Source organism: Panicum hallii, chromosome 6 (assembly GCF_002211085.1).
Source record: "Panicum hallii strain FIL2 chromosome 6, PHallii_v3.1, whole genome shotgun sequence".
In the NCBI taxonomy this organism is placed as follows: domain Eukaryota; kingdom Viridiplantae; phylum Streptophyta; class Magnoliopsida; order Poales; family Poaceae; genus Panicum; species Panicum hallii.
Window position 1 is genome coordinate 3,495,630 of NC_038047.1, and position 17,338 is coordinate 3,512,967.

Here is a 17,338-nt window from a genome sequence, read left to right on the forward strand (position 1 = left end):
CAGTGCTCGGTAATCCACGCACAACCTCATACTCCCATCTTTCTTCTTGACAAACAGTACTGGGGCTCCCCATGGCGACGAGCTTGGTCTGACGAAACCAATCCGTTGCAGTTCTTCTAGTTGCTTCTTTAATTCCGTCAATTCCGAGGCCGCCATCCTATAGGGTCTCTTGGCTATCGGAGAGGTTCCGGGAACAAGGTCTATGACGAACTCTATATCCCTATCTGGCGGCATACCGGGAAGCTCTTCGGGGAACACATCTGGGTATTCGTTTACTACCGGGACTCCTTCTAAAGGCTTGGTTTCCATGCTAAATACCATTGGATCAAACTTACTATCTCGGGTTCGGCAGATCACTTGTACTCCTTCGTGGTTTGTTAGGTGTACCACTTTGTCGGTGCAGCCTATGAGACCATTGTGTCGGCTTAACCAATCCATCCCAAGGATCACGTCTATTCCCCCAGGCTTAAGTACTACCAAATCTGCTAGAAAGTCTACCCCACTTAAGTTGATTCTTACCCGTGAACAACCTAATTGGCAATTGATGTCGCCTCCAGGCGTCCGGGTTAATAGGGGTGTTTTTAGTAGTACTGTAGGTATTTTGTGTTTCTCCACATAGCTCGAGGATATAAACGAGTGCGATGCTCCAGAATCAAATAATACTGTCGCCAGAGCTGAATTGACTAAGTACTCACCGAGCACTACGCCCTGAGCTTCTTGAGCCTCCTGCGCGTCGATGTGGTTGACGCGGGCTCGTCCAAAGGATTGCTGCTTCAGCTGCTGGCTGTCGTCGTTGTTGCGGACGGGCACTCGGTTAGCACCAGTCAGAGCTGGTCTGGGCCCATTCACCGTGTTGGAGAAGGTCGACGTTGCCGGCTTATTCTTGGCGTAGGGGCAATTGGCGATGAAATGCCCTGTCTCTCGGCAGTTGAAACAAGCTCTAACATTGTTGTTGTCGGGGGTGGCCTGACTTGCATTGCTTTGCGGGGCTCTCGAGGTATTTTGGCTTCTAGGCGGGGCCTGTGATCCTGTCACCTGGGACTGAGTTCTATACTGCATTGGGGCCTGAGTTCCTGGTGCGGTATAGCTGGAACTTCTCGGCTTCTGGAAACGGTCTTGTTGGCGAGCCTTACTTTCCAAGAACTTGCGTTTGTTGTCCTTTCTTTCTTCGGCCTTGGCCCTTTCCGTGAGGATGGCCTTGTTCATTAGGGTGTTGAAGTCCGGATAGATCTGGGGAGTAAGCAAGGTTCGGAGCTCTGGGCTTAGCCCCTTCTTGAACATGTCTTGCTTTTTGTCGTCGTCGTTCACCTCTTCCGGCGCATACCTGGCCAATTCTATGAACCGGTGAGTGTATTCTTCCACCGTCATATTCCCTTGTTGTAGGGCGCGGAATTCATCCGCCTTGCGCTTCATAGTGGCCGAAGGGATGTGGTAGCGGCGGAACTCCCTTACGAATTCTCCCCAGGTGATGGTAGAGGCATCTTCGACTGCAGCACAATAGTTTTCCCACCAGGATAATGCTGTTCCGGTGAGCTGGTGAGCTGCCAGAAGGACTTTATCCCGGTCCTGGCATTCGAATGGTTCGAGCTTCCTCTGAATTACCCGCAACCAGTCGTCAGCATCCAACGGATTGCAGGATCCGGCGAAGGTAGGCGGCTTGGTCCTTAGAAAGGCCGTCAGCTTGTCGTTCATATTCTGCCCTCGTGGCTGCCGGTTAATGAGGGCGTTCGCCAGAGTCTCCAGTATGAGGGTCTGGTTATGGATGATTTGTGCCAGGTCTCCGAGGGGTGGGGGTGGTGGTAGTTGTTCTCCTTCTTGACTTCCCCCTCGGTTCTGGCTTACTTCTTGCTCTCCTTGGGGAAGATCTTGTTCAACGGGGTGTGCTCCGACACTAGCGGCTATGGGATTCCGGCCACGGGAGGCCCTCGCAACGTTCCGGGGGGTCACCTGTTGATTGGGTAGGTTAGGGTTACGATTACATGATGTTTAAGTTGTTTAATTCGTATATAGGGCAGAACCTACCTTCTGCCAGTAGATATTTAAACAAGCAGCACACAGCACACAACATCACACACAACAGGCACAAACAACTTTATTACTGCGGAAAGGGGGTACAGCTTGGGGTACGGCTAGGTCTCGCACTACTCGTCCAGGGTCACGCCCGAGGGCACGACTTAGACACAAAGGGGCTGGGGTGTACACCGCTAGGGTGGCGTCGGTCATTCTACTCGCGGGGCAGGCCTTCTTCTGGGGCGGAAAGCGTGAGTGATCCTTGCTCGCCGTCCTCTGGATTTCCATCGGTCAAGGGTTGCGCTGCAGCATCTCCCTCGACGGCGGCAGCAGAGCTTTCAGGGTTCTCGGGTGGGGCTCGTGCGCTCCCGAAGAGTGATCCCCACCCTATGACGGGCGTCCCGAGTAACACGTGGTCTTCCCCTATCGCCGGGACTGGTGTTCCACTTTGGGTCCAATCTTGCATGCGCCGGTCTCGGGCCTGTCTAAGGCTTTCTTGGGCGACAGCTTCGCTACTGACCGCGGCTGCGGCTCTCGCCTCGGCATGGGCGGCTCGGATCTGCTGTATCCTCACCGCGAGCTCTGCTTGCTCGGCTCGGTGAGTCTGCTCCCTCAGAAGGTTGGCTTGCTCGTCAAAGAGTTGGTCCAGGGCGGCTAGGTAAGTAGCCACTTGGTACAGGGGGCCTTCTTCGTGGCGACGTCGCTCTAGGTTTCTCATGCGCGCTTCCCAGACTGGGGTTCTGATGGCCGGCGGAAAGAACTTTGCTGGAGTAGGGGCGAGGTGTTCTTCAAAAATCCGGCACAAGTAACGGAGTGCTTTTCTGATGGCCAAGGGGTAGGTGTCTTGGTGCCTAAACCCTGTGGCGGTCGCCCGCCAGGGCTGGATGTCGGGGTAGCGGTTGCTCCTGGCGATGACCAGGATCACCCTGCAGCGGAGGGTACCATGGTGCTCGTACTCTCGGCTGTAGTACCTTGGGCGCTCCGTAACGCCAAGGTCTTCCAGGGTGTTGATCAAGAGGCTGGGGAATCCAGGTGCGGCTTGGCAATCGCCCTGGGTCCATCCTTCCTCAGCCATCTGAAACAGAAACAGGGTAAACAATCTGGTACAGGTGCAAAAGCGAGTAGATGATATTTATCATTACAACAAGGGTGGTACAGTTTTCATGGATACATGGTCATTAGGGTAGGGTTTTTGCTAGGGGTGCTAATCCTATCATGGGGATTCTTCCTCGGTCCTGATAGAGCGCTTCTTTATCGGAAGGAACCGATCCATCTCGTTTTCGGTCTGAGTACCCTTGTCCCAATGGGTTTCCATGGGTTCTTCTTCTTCTTCTTCGATCCATCCACCTATTCCGTTGCGGGTCTCGTATTCTTGCATCTGGGCTTGGAGGGCGGCTAAGGAATACTCGGCGGTTGCAGCTCTTGTCCGTTGTTCCTCCAGCTCCTGGGTTATCTTTTCAACTCCATGGATTAATTTCTTCAGATGTGCCGCCTGCTCGTTGCAGAGTGCATCTAAGCCAGTGAGGTAGATGGACAGGTGGGAAACCGTGTCTTCCAGGTCTTCTTCTTCTCGTCCAAGTCCCCTCATTCGGGCAATCCAAGTGCGTCCACTTCTTTCAGCGGGTGGGAAAAATCCCATAGGGGTCCGCTGAAGGTGGTGCCTGTAGAGCATACGCAGTCGGCGCAGGGCTTTACGAGCGGCCTTTCGGTAGGTGTCGGGGAAGCGAAAACCCGCGGTGGAGATGAACCAAGGGTCCACTTCAGGGTAGCGGGTGCTTCTCTCTACAAAAACCATTATGTCGCACCGAAGGGTGCCTCCGGCGATGTACTCACGGTAGGCATACTCCGGTGGTTCCATGACCCCGACGCGTTCCAGGCTGAGCAATAGCAACTTGGGGAGGCCGGGCTCCGCGTGGCAGATTCCGCCAACCCATCCATTGCCAGCCATCTGGAACAAGGCAAAGACCAGTGGTGAGTGTTAGTGCAGAAAGTTTCTAAACCGGGACAAGTTCTAGGGCCTAAAAAGTGGTCTCGCTCCTAGGGTCACGTCCTACGGCCAGCCTACGGCTCTGATACCACCTGAAGCGTCCCCCCCATCAGGGAAGACTTAAAAGTGTCACTTTATCAGTCCCAGGAGGCTGATAACACTTTTATTACATCAGATGGTACATCACCGTACAACTCTTCGCGGTAATGGGCAGTGAAGCGCCACTATCGCGAGGATTACAACAAGGACCCATACTACTACACTAACTACGAACAGGGGATCATCAGAGTCTTGCGCCATGCGGAGCTCCAACGGTGACCTCACCCACAGGCAAGACTGGGTGCAGGACGGAACCCTACTCGTCGTTCTCGGGGATGTAGTCGGGATCCTCCACTGTAGAGTAAAAACGGGATGAGTACAAACGTACTCAGCAAGTCCAATCACACCCACGGGGGGGGATACAACAGAATTAAATGCACAGGAAACATTCAAGATAGGGGTTAGGGTTTGTTTACGGAAAGCTCGTTTATATGCAGGGGTTCGTTTTGGAAAACATTTTCAAAATAAGTTTTCAAGTATCAAAGAACACACGATGTGGATCCATACAGGATTTACGTTTGAATAGCTACCGGACTCCCCGTCCGCCGTAGCACACGGCACAACTGCCGGATACTTTCCAAACAACTCACACCAGCTTAACCATTCCCAGAGAGAAACACTAGTTATGTGACCACACCGTAACCTGCCCAATACCATGGGCACGGCTATTCGAATAGATTTCAAACTCTGCAGAGGTGTGCAACTTTACCCACAGGTGGGGTACCACAGCACGAACACCTTAGTGCCGGTGCAGATCCCATCGAAGCCCTTACCCACCTTAGCTAGACCTGACTAGCCACCACGGGATCCATCAAGGGGTCATTCGACCTATCACCGAGGTTTAACCGGGGCATAAGTCACACAGAGCTTATCCCGTCTCCTTGATCACCCGTTGCTCTCAGCTCTCCTGATGGCTATCAGGCTAACTAGTGGGATTTATGCTAAGCCGTTGCCCATACAACGGTCAAGTGGTTCGCACGACAAGAAGCTAGGTGAGATGTCACATCAACTCGGTCCTTAGGGGTGACAGGATGGATATCTCCCTTCCTCGCTCAACCACACAGGTACGAGCACACCAACGGCAATTCACACAGAAATGCCATCCATCCCGTCTAACTCGTCTTTCAAAACCACCTTGTATCCCTTCCCACACACACACGTTTTCTTTATAAAATCAGGTGATCAAGGTAGGGTTATCTCAAACAAGGGTGGCTATCCTACCATGTTTTCAGCACGCAAAACCATGCAATTTTATAAAAACAGGCCACCGGGTTGTGTTTATAAAAACTAGGACAGAAACATGCATCAAAGGGCGGAATTGAACTTGCCATCGTCAAACCCTTGCGGGAAGTCCTGATCGAAGCACTGTCCTTCGGGTTCGGGGTCGCAGTACTGGTCCTCAGTTGCTTGGTCGCGGTCGGGAACCTCGTCGTTCACTCCGTGTCCTACGACGCAAACAAATAGACACCCAATCAAGCGAAAGAACTAAAAGCTTTTACCGATAGGCTTGAATCGGAAATAATTTAGTTACGGAGTTAGGGGTGGTATCTCTAGGTGGTTTCTTAATGGCATGGCTAAAACTATACTAGAAAGGGTGTGGTAAAGTTTCGGGTCAATCGGAGGTCGTTTCGCACATAAAATGACGCGCTAAAGGTGGTTTCAGGGCTTAAACGGGGGTCCGGGGGCTTGCTCGTAAACTTTCTGGAAACAGAAGGGCCTTTTCGTAAATCTTGGAAATATAAAAGGCATAACAAAAAGTGCGAGGGATCTACTTGAAATTAAATTTATATCATGGGGGGGTCTAGTTTTGGAAATAGCAAAGGAATAGGTTCTTTTCGCAAAGGTGTCAAAGGGTGGAGGGGCTTCTAGCTAAATAGAGGAGAGGGGGGGTTTTTGGGCAAAACTGCCCTTTCTTCCTCCTCCCTCCCGCACAGAACAGAGGAGGGGTTGGGGGGGGGGCGCCGGCGGCCCAAATCCCGGCCGGCCAGGGCCAGGGCGGCTCGGGGTGTGGGGGAAAAGGGAGAGGGGGCCAAGGGGACTCTATTCCCCTGCTCACCTTGAGCCGAGGTGGGGTGAGGGGCCGGGCGACGGCGGGCAGTGGGCGGCGGCGAGTCTATGGGCGGCGGCGGCGCTGCAGCTCGGGAGGGAAGGGGCCGTGAGGTGGGTGAGGTCGTGGGGGGGTGAGCCGCGCGGAGGAGCCAATTTATAGAGGGGGAGGGCAATGGAGCGGCGGAGCCGTGCGGCGGCCGGTCACCGGCTCGGCGGGCGGCGCGGTACGCCTTAATGGCGGCCGTGTCGTGTCGTGTGCGTCGTCGAGCAGCGGTGCGGCGAGGTCGAGGCGCGGGCACGTGGGGCGGCGCGCGCGGCGGGGCGGGGCAGCGACGGGCGGCGCGGCACGCGCGGCACAGAGCGCGCGGGGGGGGCGCGGCGTGGCGCAGCGGGCGACGCGGCGTTGCGGGGCCGGGCGTGCGCGCGGCGCGGCGGAACGCGGGCCAGGGCGTACGCGTGTGCGCGGCGCGGGCGTGGCTGGCCGGGAACAGGCGCGCGCGCGTGCGGAGGCCGAGCAGGGGGCGGTGCAGACCGAGCAGTGCCTTAATGGCGGCCGAGAGGAGAAGGGAAGAAGGGAGGGAAAAGAAGAAGGGAAGGGAAAAAGAAAGAGAGGGAAAAAGGGGGAGAAAAGGAGAGAAATAGAGGGAGAGAAAAAGGAGAAAGAGAAAGGAGAGAGGGAGAGAAAAAGGGAGGGGCGTGTCAGCGCCGGTCGCGGCGGCGTCCGCGGCCGGTCGGCCACGCGCGCGGGATTCGCGCGCCGCGCGAGAAAGGAATCGCGCCGGCGTTAATCGTGGCGGTCGATCGCGCGCGGGCGGCAAGTTTCCGAGCGGCGGGGGATGGGACGGCGGTAAAGTTTAGTGTCGGTCAGGAGGGTCAGGGTTAGGGTTTCGACGTCGAGTGGTTTTTAATTGAAAACACTCTGGCGCGTGATTTGATTTGGTAAATTTTCCAGGGCGTCACACATACATATAAGAAAATTATTCCCCTAAATATAGACAACTAAATCTAAAATAGTCCTTCAACTATGGAGTACTTTGGAGACCATGAAGTAACACAAAACCGCATATTTTCATGAGGGAGCAGCTATTTAGTTTAGTCGAATATACTTTATATAGGCAAATTGTTACTGTTGGATGGAAACTGTCATACAAGTATTTCACGCCATTAAATGTACAATCTTTGTCATATAAGTATTGTGCGCCGTTAGATGTATGATCGAATTTCTGTGATGGTGTATGTATTGTGCAAAGCTATATGTGTGATGATTGATCAGAATGATAGTCATATCTTACTTAGTTGCTTTCTCTTGTCATAAATATAAGTTCATTATGTTATCAATTGTCTTTATATAACTCATTTGACTAACAAATCCATAAAAACAAATCATTTTAAAAAAAAGAGTTTTATCATAACTTTATACCTCTTTTCTTTTTACCCGGTCAAGTTTAAACGGAGTATGGGTCTAGCAATTGTTCAGATGAGATGGTGAATCCTCAAAGTCTAAAAAATAAGGGCACACTAGTACTTAGAGATGAAAGTAGGGCATTCGTGCAGTTGCCCTAAATTAATCCATATGATTCTATGAAGCAAATACCACCCATGCTACTGAGGCTTATCCCGCTTGGAAGCCTCGTCTCCATGAGAACAATGTGAAAGAGGCGGAAAAACCTCGAAACATGGATCCAAAGAAGGTTCAACGAGTGGGCTACTAGAGGTAAAATTTAGCAACTGTGAGAAGTCCAGTTTACATCCTTTAATTCTCACAAAAGACTGATTTTTCAAATTTCAACCACAAAACCAGAAAAAGATGGCCACCTAATTACAGAAAATGGGTAAATTAGCCCATTGGGTGGCTTCAGAGGCGGTTTACCATTTTCTGGAATTTAAAAAAATCAAATTTAGTCCAAAGTTTATGTATAATTTATTTAAACTTAAAAAAGTATGAAACTAGTACCAACTTTTTCTAAAAATAAACATATCTATTAGTACTTGTTAATTATTTTGGTCCAATTTATTTTCATTTTTAGTGTTTTCTATAATTATGCCTATTATTTTTGAATAAATTAGATCCAAATAGAACACCAACAAATAGGTTAATTTTTATAAAACTTTTGATACAAATATCATATTTTCTGATTTAAAATAAAATAGTTTTAATTGTTTTTAGAACTTACCTTTAAAATCATCCAAAGGGCCAAATTTATCCTTTTTAAAAGTTTAGATGATCCTAATTATTCAGTTTTATTGTTGAGCACTGGCGGACCCAGGGCCCGGCGATCCTGGGCACTAGCCTAGGCTTCCGTGAGCGTAAATGCAGCAGTGGCATGCACACATTTAAGCCGGCAAAGAAATAATATGGTGAGCAAGGGCCAATATCAATTGGGCAAGGCACAACAAAGGCAGACAAACAGCACGTCTCCATTGCCCGTAGTATCTAAGCAATAGCAGATAAATCAATTGATTTGCTAGTTATAAAATCTCATGGAGCCAATCAGCTTATTGAAAATTTGCTTTTTTTTGCTTTTATTTTTTTCAGTAGTCATATTTAATTAATAAGGTTGCCCAAAAAATAACTAAATTAGGCTAGTACAGTTAAGTTTGATTATGTTAGTAGTTGATGTATTTGTATAAACTTGTTCTCGACTGCTATGTTGGCCCAGGCTCTATAAAATTTCTAGGGCCGCTGTTGTAGTTGAGGGTTGAAAATGACTATCATGCTAGTTTCCGGGTGAAAATCGAGCTCTTCCAACTTTATTTGATACAATGGCAAAGTGCTTTGTATTTACGTCTAATTTCGAACAAATCCGAATAAACTTATTTTTCCCTTTCTAGTTTCAACAGACTTGGGTTTACTCCCTTCCCACACTTTCTCTTTCACGCAATCATGCTTCGGTGTTGAGTGATCCTTCTTTAAGCGCTTTCACCAAGCCCAACAAGTTCTCACGTGACGACCCGCCGGGGCACGCGGCAGCCTCCGCCTCCGCCTTCCATCTCGCCGCGCTCTTCCGCATCTCCTCGCTCTCCATCGCCTCCCTGACGCGGCCGGCGACCTGCTCCCTCCTCACCTCTTCATCCAGCCGGAGGCCGACGCCCCACAGCTCGCAGGCGTACTTGCGATTGGTGTACTGATCCGCGAACACCGGCCAGCACACCATGGGCACGCCGGCGGCGATGCTCTCGAGCATGGAGTTCCAGCCGCAGTGCGTCAGGAAGCACCCCACGGCGCAGTGGCGCAGCACCTGCTCCTGCGGGCACCACGTGACAACGCGGCACCGCTCAGCTGTCTCCGCAAGGAACTCCGGCGGCAACGCGCCGCCGCCGTGGACGAGGTCCTCCCGGACCACCAGCAGGAATGGGTGGCCCGTCTCCGCAAGGCCCCACGCGAACTCGGCGAGCTGGTCGGCGGTGAGCACCGTGAGGCTGCCGAAGTTGACGTACACGACGGAGGCCGGTTCTTGCGCGTCCAGCCAGGACAGGCACTCGGTGTCATGCTTCCACAGGCTCAGGTCAATCGAGCCGTCGCTGGCTTCTTCATCGAGGTGGCTTCGGCGGAGCATGGTGCCCAGCTGCCCGACGGTGTAGATGCGCGGGTACTCGGCGCGGAGGGCGGCGAGGACGTCGGCCTCGAGGGCGTCGAAGGTGTTGATGATGATGGCGCTGGCCTTGGTGCAGTTGTTGGCCTCCGTGATGTTGAACCACAGGCCGAAGTCGTCGGGGTCGGTGGTGCGGACGAAGCTCGAGACGTCGCCGAGGCTGATCGGCGGCATGCCCGGAATCCAGTCGATGGTCGTCTCCAGGTAGCCGTTTGTCAAGCAGCTCTCGTCTGCAAATGGAAGACAGAGTGCACTGTGCTCATAATTTGGTTGAAACTTGAACAAGTCCTAGGATTGTAGAGTACCTTTGAGTGGCAGGTAGCCTCTCTCCTTGAGCTCCCGTAGCCTCATGTGCGCCATCAGCGGTGCCGCCCCGAAGGCCACGAGCACCATGGACGGGACGCCGAGCTCGCGCGCCACGTCCAGCGCGAAGCTCATCAGCGTCGTCGGCAGGACGCACGTCACGGGCGGCACGCCCGGCGTGCTCCCGCCGCGGAGCCGCGCGACGAGCTCCCTCAGCGGCGCGGCGCCGTGGTCGACGGTGGCCTTGGACAGGCCGAGGTCGTAGTCCTGCGCGTCCCGGTCGGCGTCCACCAGCCCGTCCGGGATGGTCTCGACCCGGAACCCCTCGCGCCCCCGCGCCGCGCCCTCCGCGGCCGCCTCCGCGCGGCGGAGGTTGTTCTCGGTGACGACGAAGGTGACGAAGACGCCATGGCGGCGCAGCAGCTGGGCCAGCTGCAGCGCCGGGTTGATGTTGCCGGAGCCCGGGTACGGCACCACCACGGCGTGCGGCCTCGCCATGCTCTTTGGTCTTTGCACTGCACGTAGACTTGGGGTCAACAGCTTCGTCTGGGCTAATCTCGCCATGGATCATCAGAGTTGATAAATATATAGCACGTCGGAGAGGACATGGCTTGTCCCCATCGGCCATGTCCCGACGCATTTCGGGTTGCAGGATCATGAGCTGGTGGGAGGTCTACGCGATCGAGAGATGCCCTTTGGCGCACTAGATTAAGGATTACGCTAATTTCATGTTTATCTCAAGGCTAAACAATAGGTTTTGACGGCTAAGGTTCGTTTATCTCAAGGCTAGATTAAGTACTAAGTGTTTTTTTCCGACCGAAACAAGCTCCATGAAGCATGTCGGAGGGTACTAAATTATGCTGAGAGGGTCATCGCACACATGTGAGGAACGCCCAAATTATGTGAACTTGCATTGGTTTAAATGTGCTGCCGGTTTTGTAGATTTTTCTTTAACAGTAAAACTAAGAGGGGCTAGCTATCATATGCCTATAAGTACCTCCGGTACACTGAGATCACGAGTGTCCCGTTATCGACAAACATATCACCTATTACTGAAAGAATAATGTTGTTAATTACTGAAGTAAAATTGGAAACCTACAAGAATTCATGAAAGTATATTTAGGATGGTTGATATTATAGTGGAGGACTTCCTTCTATATTTGGGACAAGAGAAAGTAAGAGATGACTGTTCTTCTCTCACCATTCTTGCGTATTCTGCTTCAGTAGTAAAACTAGGCACCATTCTTCTATGCCTAATTGCACTGGCCAATAGAAAACTATAGTACAGCAGCCGGCAACCGGCCACGATGGAAAATGTGTGCAGGGCATCTCTTGAAAAGCTGTCCATGCGTATATCCTAGATGTGCCTCGGCATTCGCGACGGGCCAACTAATCTCGGGGCGTCCTTGCTGCCCGTTTCAACTGATTAAGAAGTAATTGATTGAAATCATGGCAGGATAAGCACAGATCGAAGCCATCTCACCAAGCGAGCGCACGTGCGAGCTAGAGCAGCAGCAGGCACCAGGAATGGCGACGCCGCAGCCGCACGCCGTGGTGGTGCCTTACCCTGGCTCCGGCAACATCAACCCGGCGCTGCAGCTGGCCCAGCTGCTGCGCCGCCACGGCGTCTTCATCACCTTCGTCGTCACCGAGCACAACCTCCGCCGCGCGGAGGCGGCCGCGGAGGGCGCGGCGCGGGGGCGCGAGGGGTTCCGGGTCGAGACCATCCCGGACGGGCTGGTGGACGCCGACCGGGACGAGCAGGACTACGACCTCGGCCTGTCCAAGGCCACCACCCACCGGTGCGCGGCGCCGCTGAGGGAGCTCGTCGCGCGGCTCCGCGCCGGCGGCGCGCACGGCGTGCCGCCCGTGACGTGCGTGCTGCCGACGTCGCTGATGAGCTTCACTCTGGAGGTGGCGCGGGAGCTCGGCGTCCCCAGCATGGTGCTCTGGGGCAGCAGCGCGGCGGCGCTCATGGGCCACATGAGGCTCCGGGAGCTCAAGGAGAGAGGCTACCTGCCACTCAAAGGTACTCGACACTCACTTGGACTTTGTCAATTTAAATTGAATTGACAAATAATATTCCCCCAATTTTACTCTATCCAAACATCTTCTAGGTTATAATGAAAAAAAGGAGAAATAAAAGGGTACGGCATGGGAAGATTTTCCCTGGGTCATTGTGAATTTAATTTACAGTTTTGAAATTTAGTTTTCAAACTGTGATTGAATCAGTGTCACAAACATGATTTCCTGTCCTAAATCTATGAGTCAGTCCTCTGTTCATTCGTACACTCAAATTCAAATACCAAAAAAAAAATTCATGCCTAGTGGCTGAATCAAAAGCTTACTGATATACTCATATACGTTACTTCACAGCTGTGTTGTGCAACTGCAACATGATATTACTTTAAGCTCACAGAAAAAAAAAATATCAGTTTTCTTGGATCAAGTTTACTTTTTTCTAATATCTTATTGGCCAGTTGCAAATACTTCAATTTTCTGAGAGCAACTTGCTTAATTTGCCGCATAAAGTGCAGGTCTTGTGCCGTGTACGCAGATGCCTTTATTGTTTTCAAATTCTACTAATAAGCACACGTCATATGCTCCGAGCTTGAGCGTTAGCTCTCAAGATGAAGTCTTGCAGAGGCCATAGGTTCATGTTCTTTCTCTACACTACATGCACTTCTACTCTCTGCCCAAGTAAAAATCTTTTGACCTTAACTTGCAAACTTATTTTTTAAACCACTAGATAGAAGATAGCTATATGAAAATAATGTATAATTTAATGAATTTTCCAATGAAAGTGGTCAAAAATGTATTTCCATTCTTCTATAAAGCGGATTATTGAAAACTACCAAAGCACAAACATATTTTTTGGATCTAAAGTATGAAAACTACTATTTTTAGTTCTTCCGAACAACTTGAATTGTTGCGAAAAAATTAAAGGCATGAAAGTTTACGATTCGGAAATATTTTTGCACATCCATATAGTGGGAAAATTAGTCCATCTATATACGGGTGAGTTTTCAAAAATAGTAGCTCTTTCAAATAAAGATGATATATCTTGATATGAAAAATTATATCTCTCAATGTAAACTATGACTTTATGAATGATAGTTCTCAGATCAAGTTCTCGCATTTGAACTACTGTTTGGGCACAAAAATACCTTTAAATTTAAAATGTTATCAACTAGTAGTACAAAGTAGTAGGTCGCACCAAGAGTCACCAAATGTGATCATTCAAATTAAGACATAATTATTCAGGCCTACCAAACGTCAACGTGTTTATCGAATCACTCGTCTTTTTCCCTTTTTTTTCAACGAACTGGGTAGAAGCTCTGCTTTTCAATTAAGAGGAAAAGAGTGAGTTAAAATTACAAAATCACGTTCATCGATTGATTTTGTTGAATATTGTCCATTCGTCTTTTTCTCATCTTGCAGATGAGAGCTGCTTGACGAACGGCTACCTGGAGAAGACGATCATCGACTGGATCCCCGGCATGCTGCCGATCAGCCTCAGCGACGTCTCGAGCTTCGTCCGCACCACTGACCCCGACGACTTCGGCCTCTGGTTCAACATCACGGAGGCCAACAACTGCACAAAGGCCGGCGCCCTCGTCATCAACACCTTCGACGCCCTCGAGGCCGACGTCCTCGCCGCCCTCCGCGCCGAGTACCCGCGCATCTACACCGTCGGGCCGCTGGGCACCCTGCTCCGCCGGGGCCACCACGGCGACGACTCGATCGAGCTGAGCCTGTGGAAGCACGACACCGAGTGCCTGGCGTGGCTGGACGCGCAGGACCCGGGCTCCGTCGTGTACGTCAACTTCGGCAGCCTCACGGTGCTCACCGCCGACCAGCTCGCCGAGTTCGCATGGGGGCTCGCGGCGACGGGCCGCCCGTTCCTGTGGGTCGTCAGGGAGGACCTCGTCCGCGGCGGCGGCGCGCTGCCGCCGGAGTTCCTTACGGAGACAGCGGAGCGGTGCCGCGTGGTCACGTGGTGCCCGCAGGAGCAGGTGCTGCGCCACCGCGCCGTGGGGTGCTTCCTGACGCACTGCGGCTGGAACTCCATGCTCGAGAGCACCGCCGCCGGCGTGCCCATGGTGTGCTGGCCGGTGTTCGCGGACCAGTACACCAATCGCAAGTACGCCTGCGAACTGTGGGGCGTCGGGCTCCGGCTGGATGAAGAGGTGAGGAGGGAGCAGGTCGCCGGCCGCGTCAGGGAGGCGATGGAGAGCGAGGAGATGCGGAAGAGCGCGGCGAGATGGAAGGCGGAGGCGGAGGCGGCAGCGTGCCCCGGCGGGTCGTCACATGACAACTTGTTGGGTTTGGTGAAAGCGCTTAAAGAAGGATCACTCAACTCCGAAGCATGATTGCGTGAAAGAAAAAGTGTGCGAGGGGAGTAAACCCAAGGCTGTTGAAGCTTGAAAGGGAAAAATATGTTTATCTGGATTTGTTCAAAATTAGACCCAAATACAAAGCACCTTGACATTGTATCAAATAAAGTTGAGAAGAGTCCAATTTCACCCTGAAACTAGCACGATAGTCTGAATTTCAACCCTCAAACAACAAAATCAGATATCTCGAATTAATTTAGAGCAATTGCACAAATGCCCTACTATCATTTCTAAGTACTAATTTGCCCTCATTTTTCGAACTTGGAGGATTTGCCACCTCATCTGAACACTTGCTAGACCCATACCCGTTTGCACCCAACCGGCCGGTGAAAAGAAAGAGGTACGAAGTAATGATAAATAACTCTTTTTTATTTAAAATGATCTGTTATTATAGATTTATCAATCATATGTGTTATATTAGAGACAATTGACAACATAATGGACTCATATTTGGGACAAGAGAAAGCAACTAAGTAAGATATGACTATCACTCTCTCACCTTGCTTTGTAGATTTTGCATTAACAGTAAAACCAAGAGGGGTTAGGCACCATACTCCGATCGACCGAGACCACGAGTGTCCCGCTGTCAGCAAACATATCGCATACCACTACCACTGAAAGAATAACGTCGTTAATTACTGAAGTACCACTAAAAAATACAAGAATCTGTGAAAGTATATTCAGGACTGTTGATATCATAATGGACTTTTTATATTGGGGACAAGAAAAAGTAAGAGATGACCATTCTCCTCTCACCTTTCTTGCATATTCTGCTTCAGCAGTAAACTAGGGACCATTCTTCTATGCCCAATTGGACGGGCCAATAGAAAACTACAGTACAGCAGCCGGCCATGATGGATAATGTGTGCAGGGCATCTCTTGTAAACCCTCCATGCGTATATATATCCTAGATGCCTCGGCATTCGCGACGGCCCAACTAATCTCGTGCGGCTGATTCGATCGGGACAAGTAGAAATTCGAAAGATTTCAGAAATGAAGACCATACAGCCAGATACACACTCTCAGTCATATCAGAGACGACATTTCTATTCATTAAGGAAGTGCTGTGCAGTCCTTTCTGAGAAATCAGCTGGGCCACGCTTTGTGTAATAGTCTCATTAATCACTTGTATCTTTTGAAACTGTGGCCTGAGTTGATAAAAAAGAAAAGAGTCATTCGGATCCGTCACTGTTATATAGTTGCTCCCTGTCAGTTGTAATCAGTACCTTCGATATGCCCCTGATTAAGAGGATGTTTTGTATGACAGTGCCATCTTCTTGCCTACATCCACATCTGCAAGATTGAACAAATAACAGGAAATGAACAAATTAGCAGATATGTTCAGATGCGTATTTGTTGTAAAAAATAAGCACAAGTCACCAAATATATACCGGAACCCAAAACTGACAGTGCTGTGTTACTTGTAGTTCCAGAATTAACAAGCAGCAGTTCAACGGGGGCTAAAATGTTTAGTCTCATCGACGAAAGCTTCAAAGCTAGTTCAGCACTCAGCTGCTGCCCTATTTCTGCTCCTAAATTACAGGTTGTAGTTGTGATACTCAGGTAAATAGTACGGTCACACCCTAAATTTTTAGTATGTAGTTATGTATTAAGTGTAGCAAAAGTGTGTTTAAAAATGTTAATGATAAGCAAAAGTGATTGTTTGTATAATTGTATTTAAATCAGGGTCCTTTTGTGCTAAATGGGTGAGCATGGGGGGTAGATTTCAAAAGTATGAGGGTTGCTTTGCAAAAGTTCCAAATTTGTGTTTAAATCGCAAAAGTAGGTGAAACTACCTTTTGGATATATGTGTAGTGTAGTTTTATATATAGGATTTACATAAAGTTTGAAAATTTAACTAAGTTTCATATTATTGTCAAAATTGTTGCTCTTCTATGGATGAACCTTAAAGCAAAGTTGTGCATTTTGAAAAACTACACACTTTTGCTTTTGGGTCCATCTCTATTTGAGCATTTGTGTGAAAGTTATCCAAGCTTTACAGTGAGACCCCTAAGCTTTCTGCTTTTTACAACTGGGTCCTCTTCGTCTTCCCCAATCCCGGGCTTCTCTCTGTTTCCTCCCCTGCTGCACGCCGCCACCCCCGCCCGGTCCTGAGCGCCGCCTGCAGCTCTGCGCCCCTCTGCACCTTGCTCCACGCGTCGCTCTGCTCTTCCTCCCGCCCGCCCGCGTTGCTCGCGCTGGCCGCCCCTCGTCCTCCACGTCGGGCAAATGTCCCGAGCGGCCGCCACGCCGCCCTGTTAGGCACGACGGCGCCGCCCGCCGTTCTGCGCTAGCTGTGTGATTCCCCTCTCCCTTTCCTTCTCTCCCACAAACCGTGCCTTGCTACCCCTCTTCTCCCCAGCTGTTTCACCCTCCCCTTCTCTCTTCGCAACACCGAGCCGCTGCCGCCGATTCCTCATCGGAATCCTCCTCAACCGCACCATCCCTACCAAATTCCCTTAGCCCAATGCTTCCTCACCTCCTCCCCTAGTTCCCCAGCTTGATCCGGTCCAGCCCCGGCCATCCCCTCGCCAAAATTGCCCCCACCCCGAACCGCCCCTCACCAGCGCCGCCCGAGCTTGGCCTCGTCGTCGACAGCACCCTTCACCACCTCTTCGACCGATTCAAGTATGGGAATCACATCACCGTCGTCCCCTGGTGCTCATGCGCGCGCTAGCTCCTCCTATTCGCCGGCCCTTCACCGGGAACGGCGACGCGCCGCCATGGCCGCCGCACCTCCCCGTCGATAGCTCTGTTTCCCTGTTGCCCGTCGTGCACGTTCACCTCCACAGCAGTCCCTAAGTCCCATAGGTCATGTCCGACCGGCTCCTCCCCGCCGGCGAGAACACGCAGGGGCCGCACGGCCAGCTGCTGTCAAGGCCGGGCAGGGACTTGTCTGC

General features: G+C 51.1%; 2 protein-coding genes across 4 annotated transcripts; one reads left to right on the top strand and one right to left on the bottom strand.

Annotated features, from left to right (window-relative positions):
- Positions 1–8,885: 8,885 nt before the first annotated feature.
- LOC112897706 (7-deoxyloganetin glucosyltransferase-like) lies at positions 8,886–10,580 on the bottom strand. 3 transcript variants are annotated; one of them, XM_025966097.1, is made up of 3 exons: positions 10,044–10,580; positions 9,009–9,968; positions 8,886–8,976 (listed from the first exon to the last, which is right to left on the bottom strand). In XM_025966097.1, the coding sequence occupies exons 1-2, from the start codon at positions 10,537–10,539 to the stop codon at positions 9,028–9,030; spliced, it is 1,437 nt and encodes a 478-aa protein (XP_025821882.1). In that variant the 5' UTR covers positions 10,540–10,580; the 3' UTR covers positions 8,886–8,976; positions 9,009–9,027. The 3 variants fall into 3 exon arrangements, with proteins under 3 accessions (XP_025821882.1, XP_025821881.1, XP_025821880.1); XM_025966096.1 differs by having other exon boundaries at positions 8,886–8,966; positions 8,999–9,968; XM_025966095.1 differs by having other exon boundaries at positions 8,891–9,968.
- A 964-nt stretch (positions 10,581–11,544) lies between these two features.
- LOC112897740 (7-deoxyloganetin glucosyltransferase-like) lies at positions 11,545–14,567 on the top strand. Its single transcript, XM_025966134.1, has 2 exons — positions 11,545–12,070; positions 13,483–14,567. The coding sequence occupies exons 1-2, from the start codon at positions 11,569–11,571 to the stop codon at positions 14,412–14,414; spliced, it is 1,434 nt and encodes a 477-aa protein (XP_025821919.1). The 5' UTR covers positions 11,545–11,568; the 3' UTR covers positions 14,415–14,567.
- Positions 14,568–17,338: the final 2,771 nt, after the last annotated feature.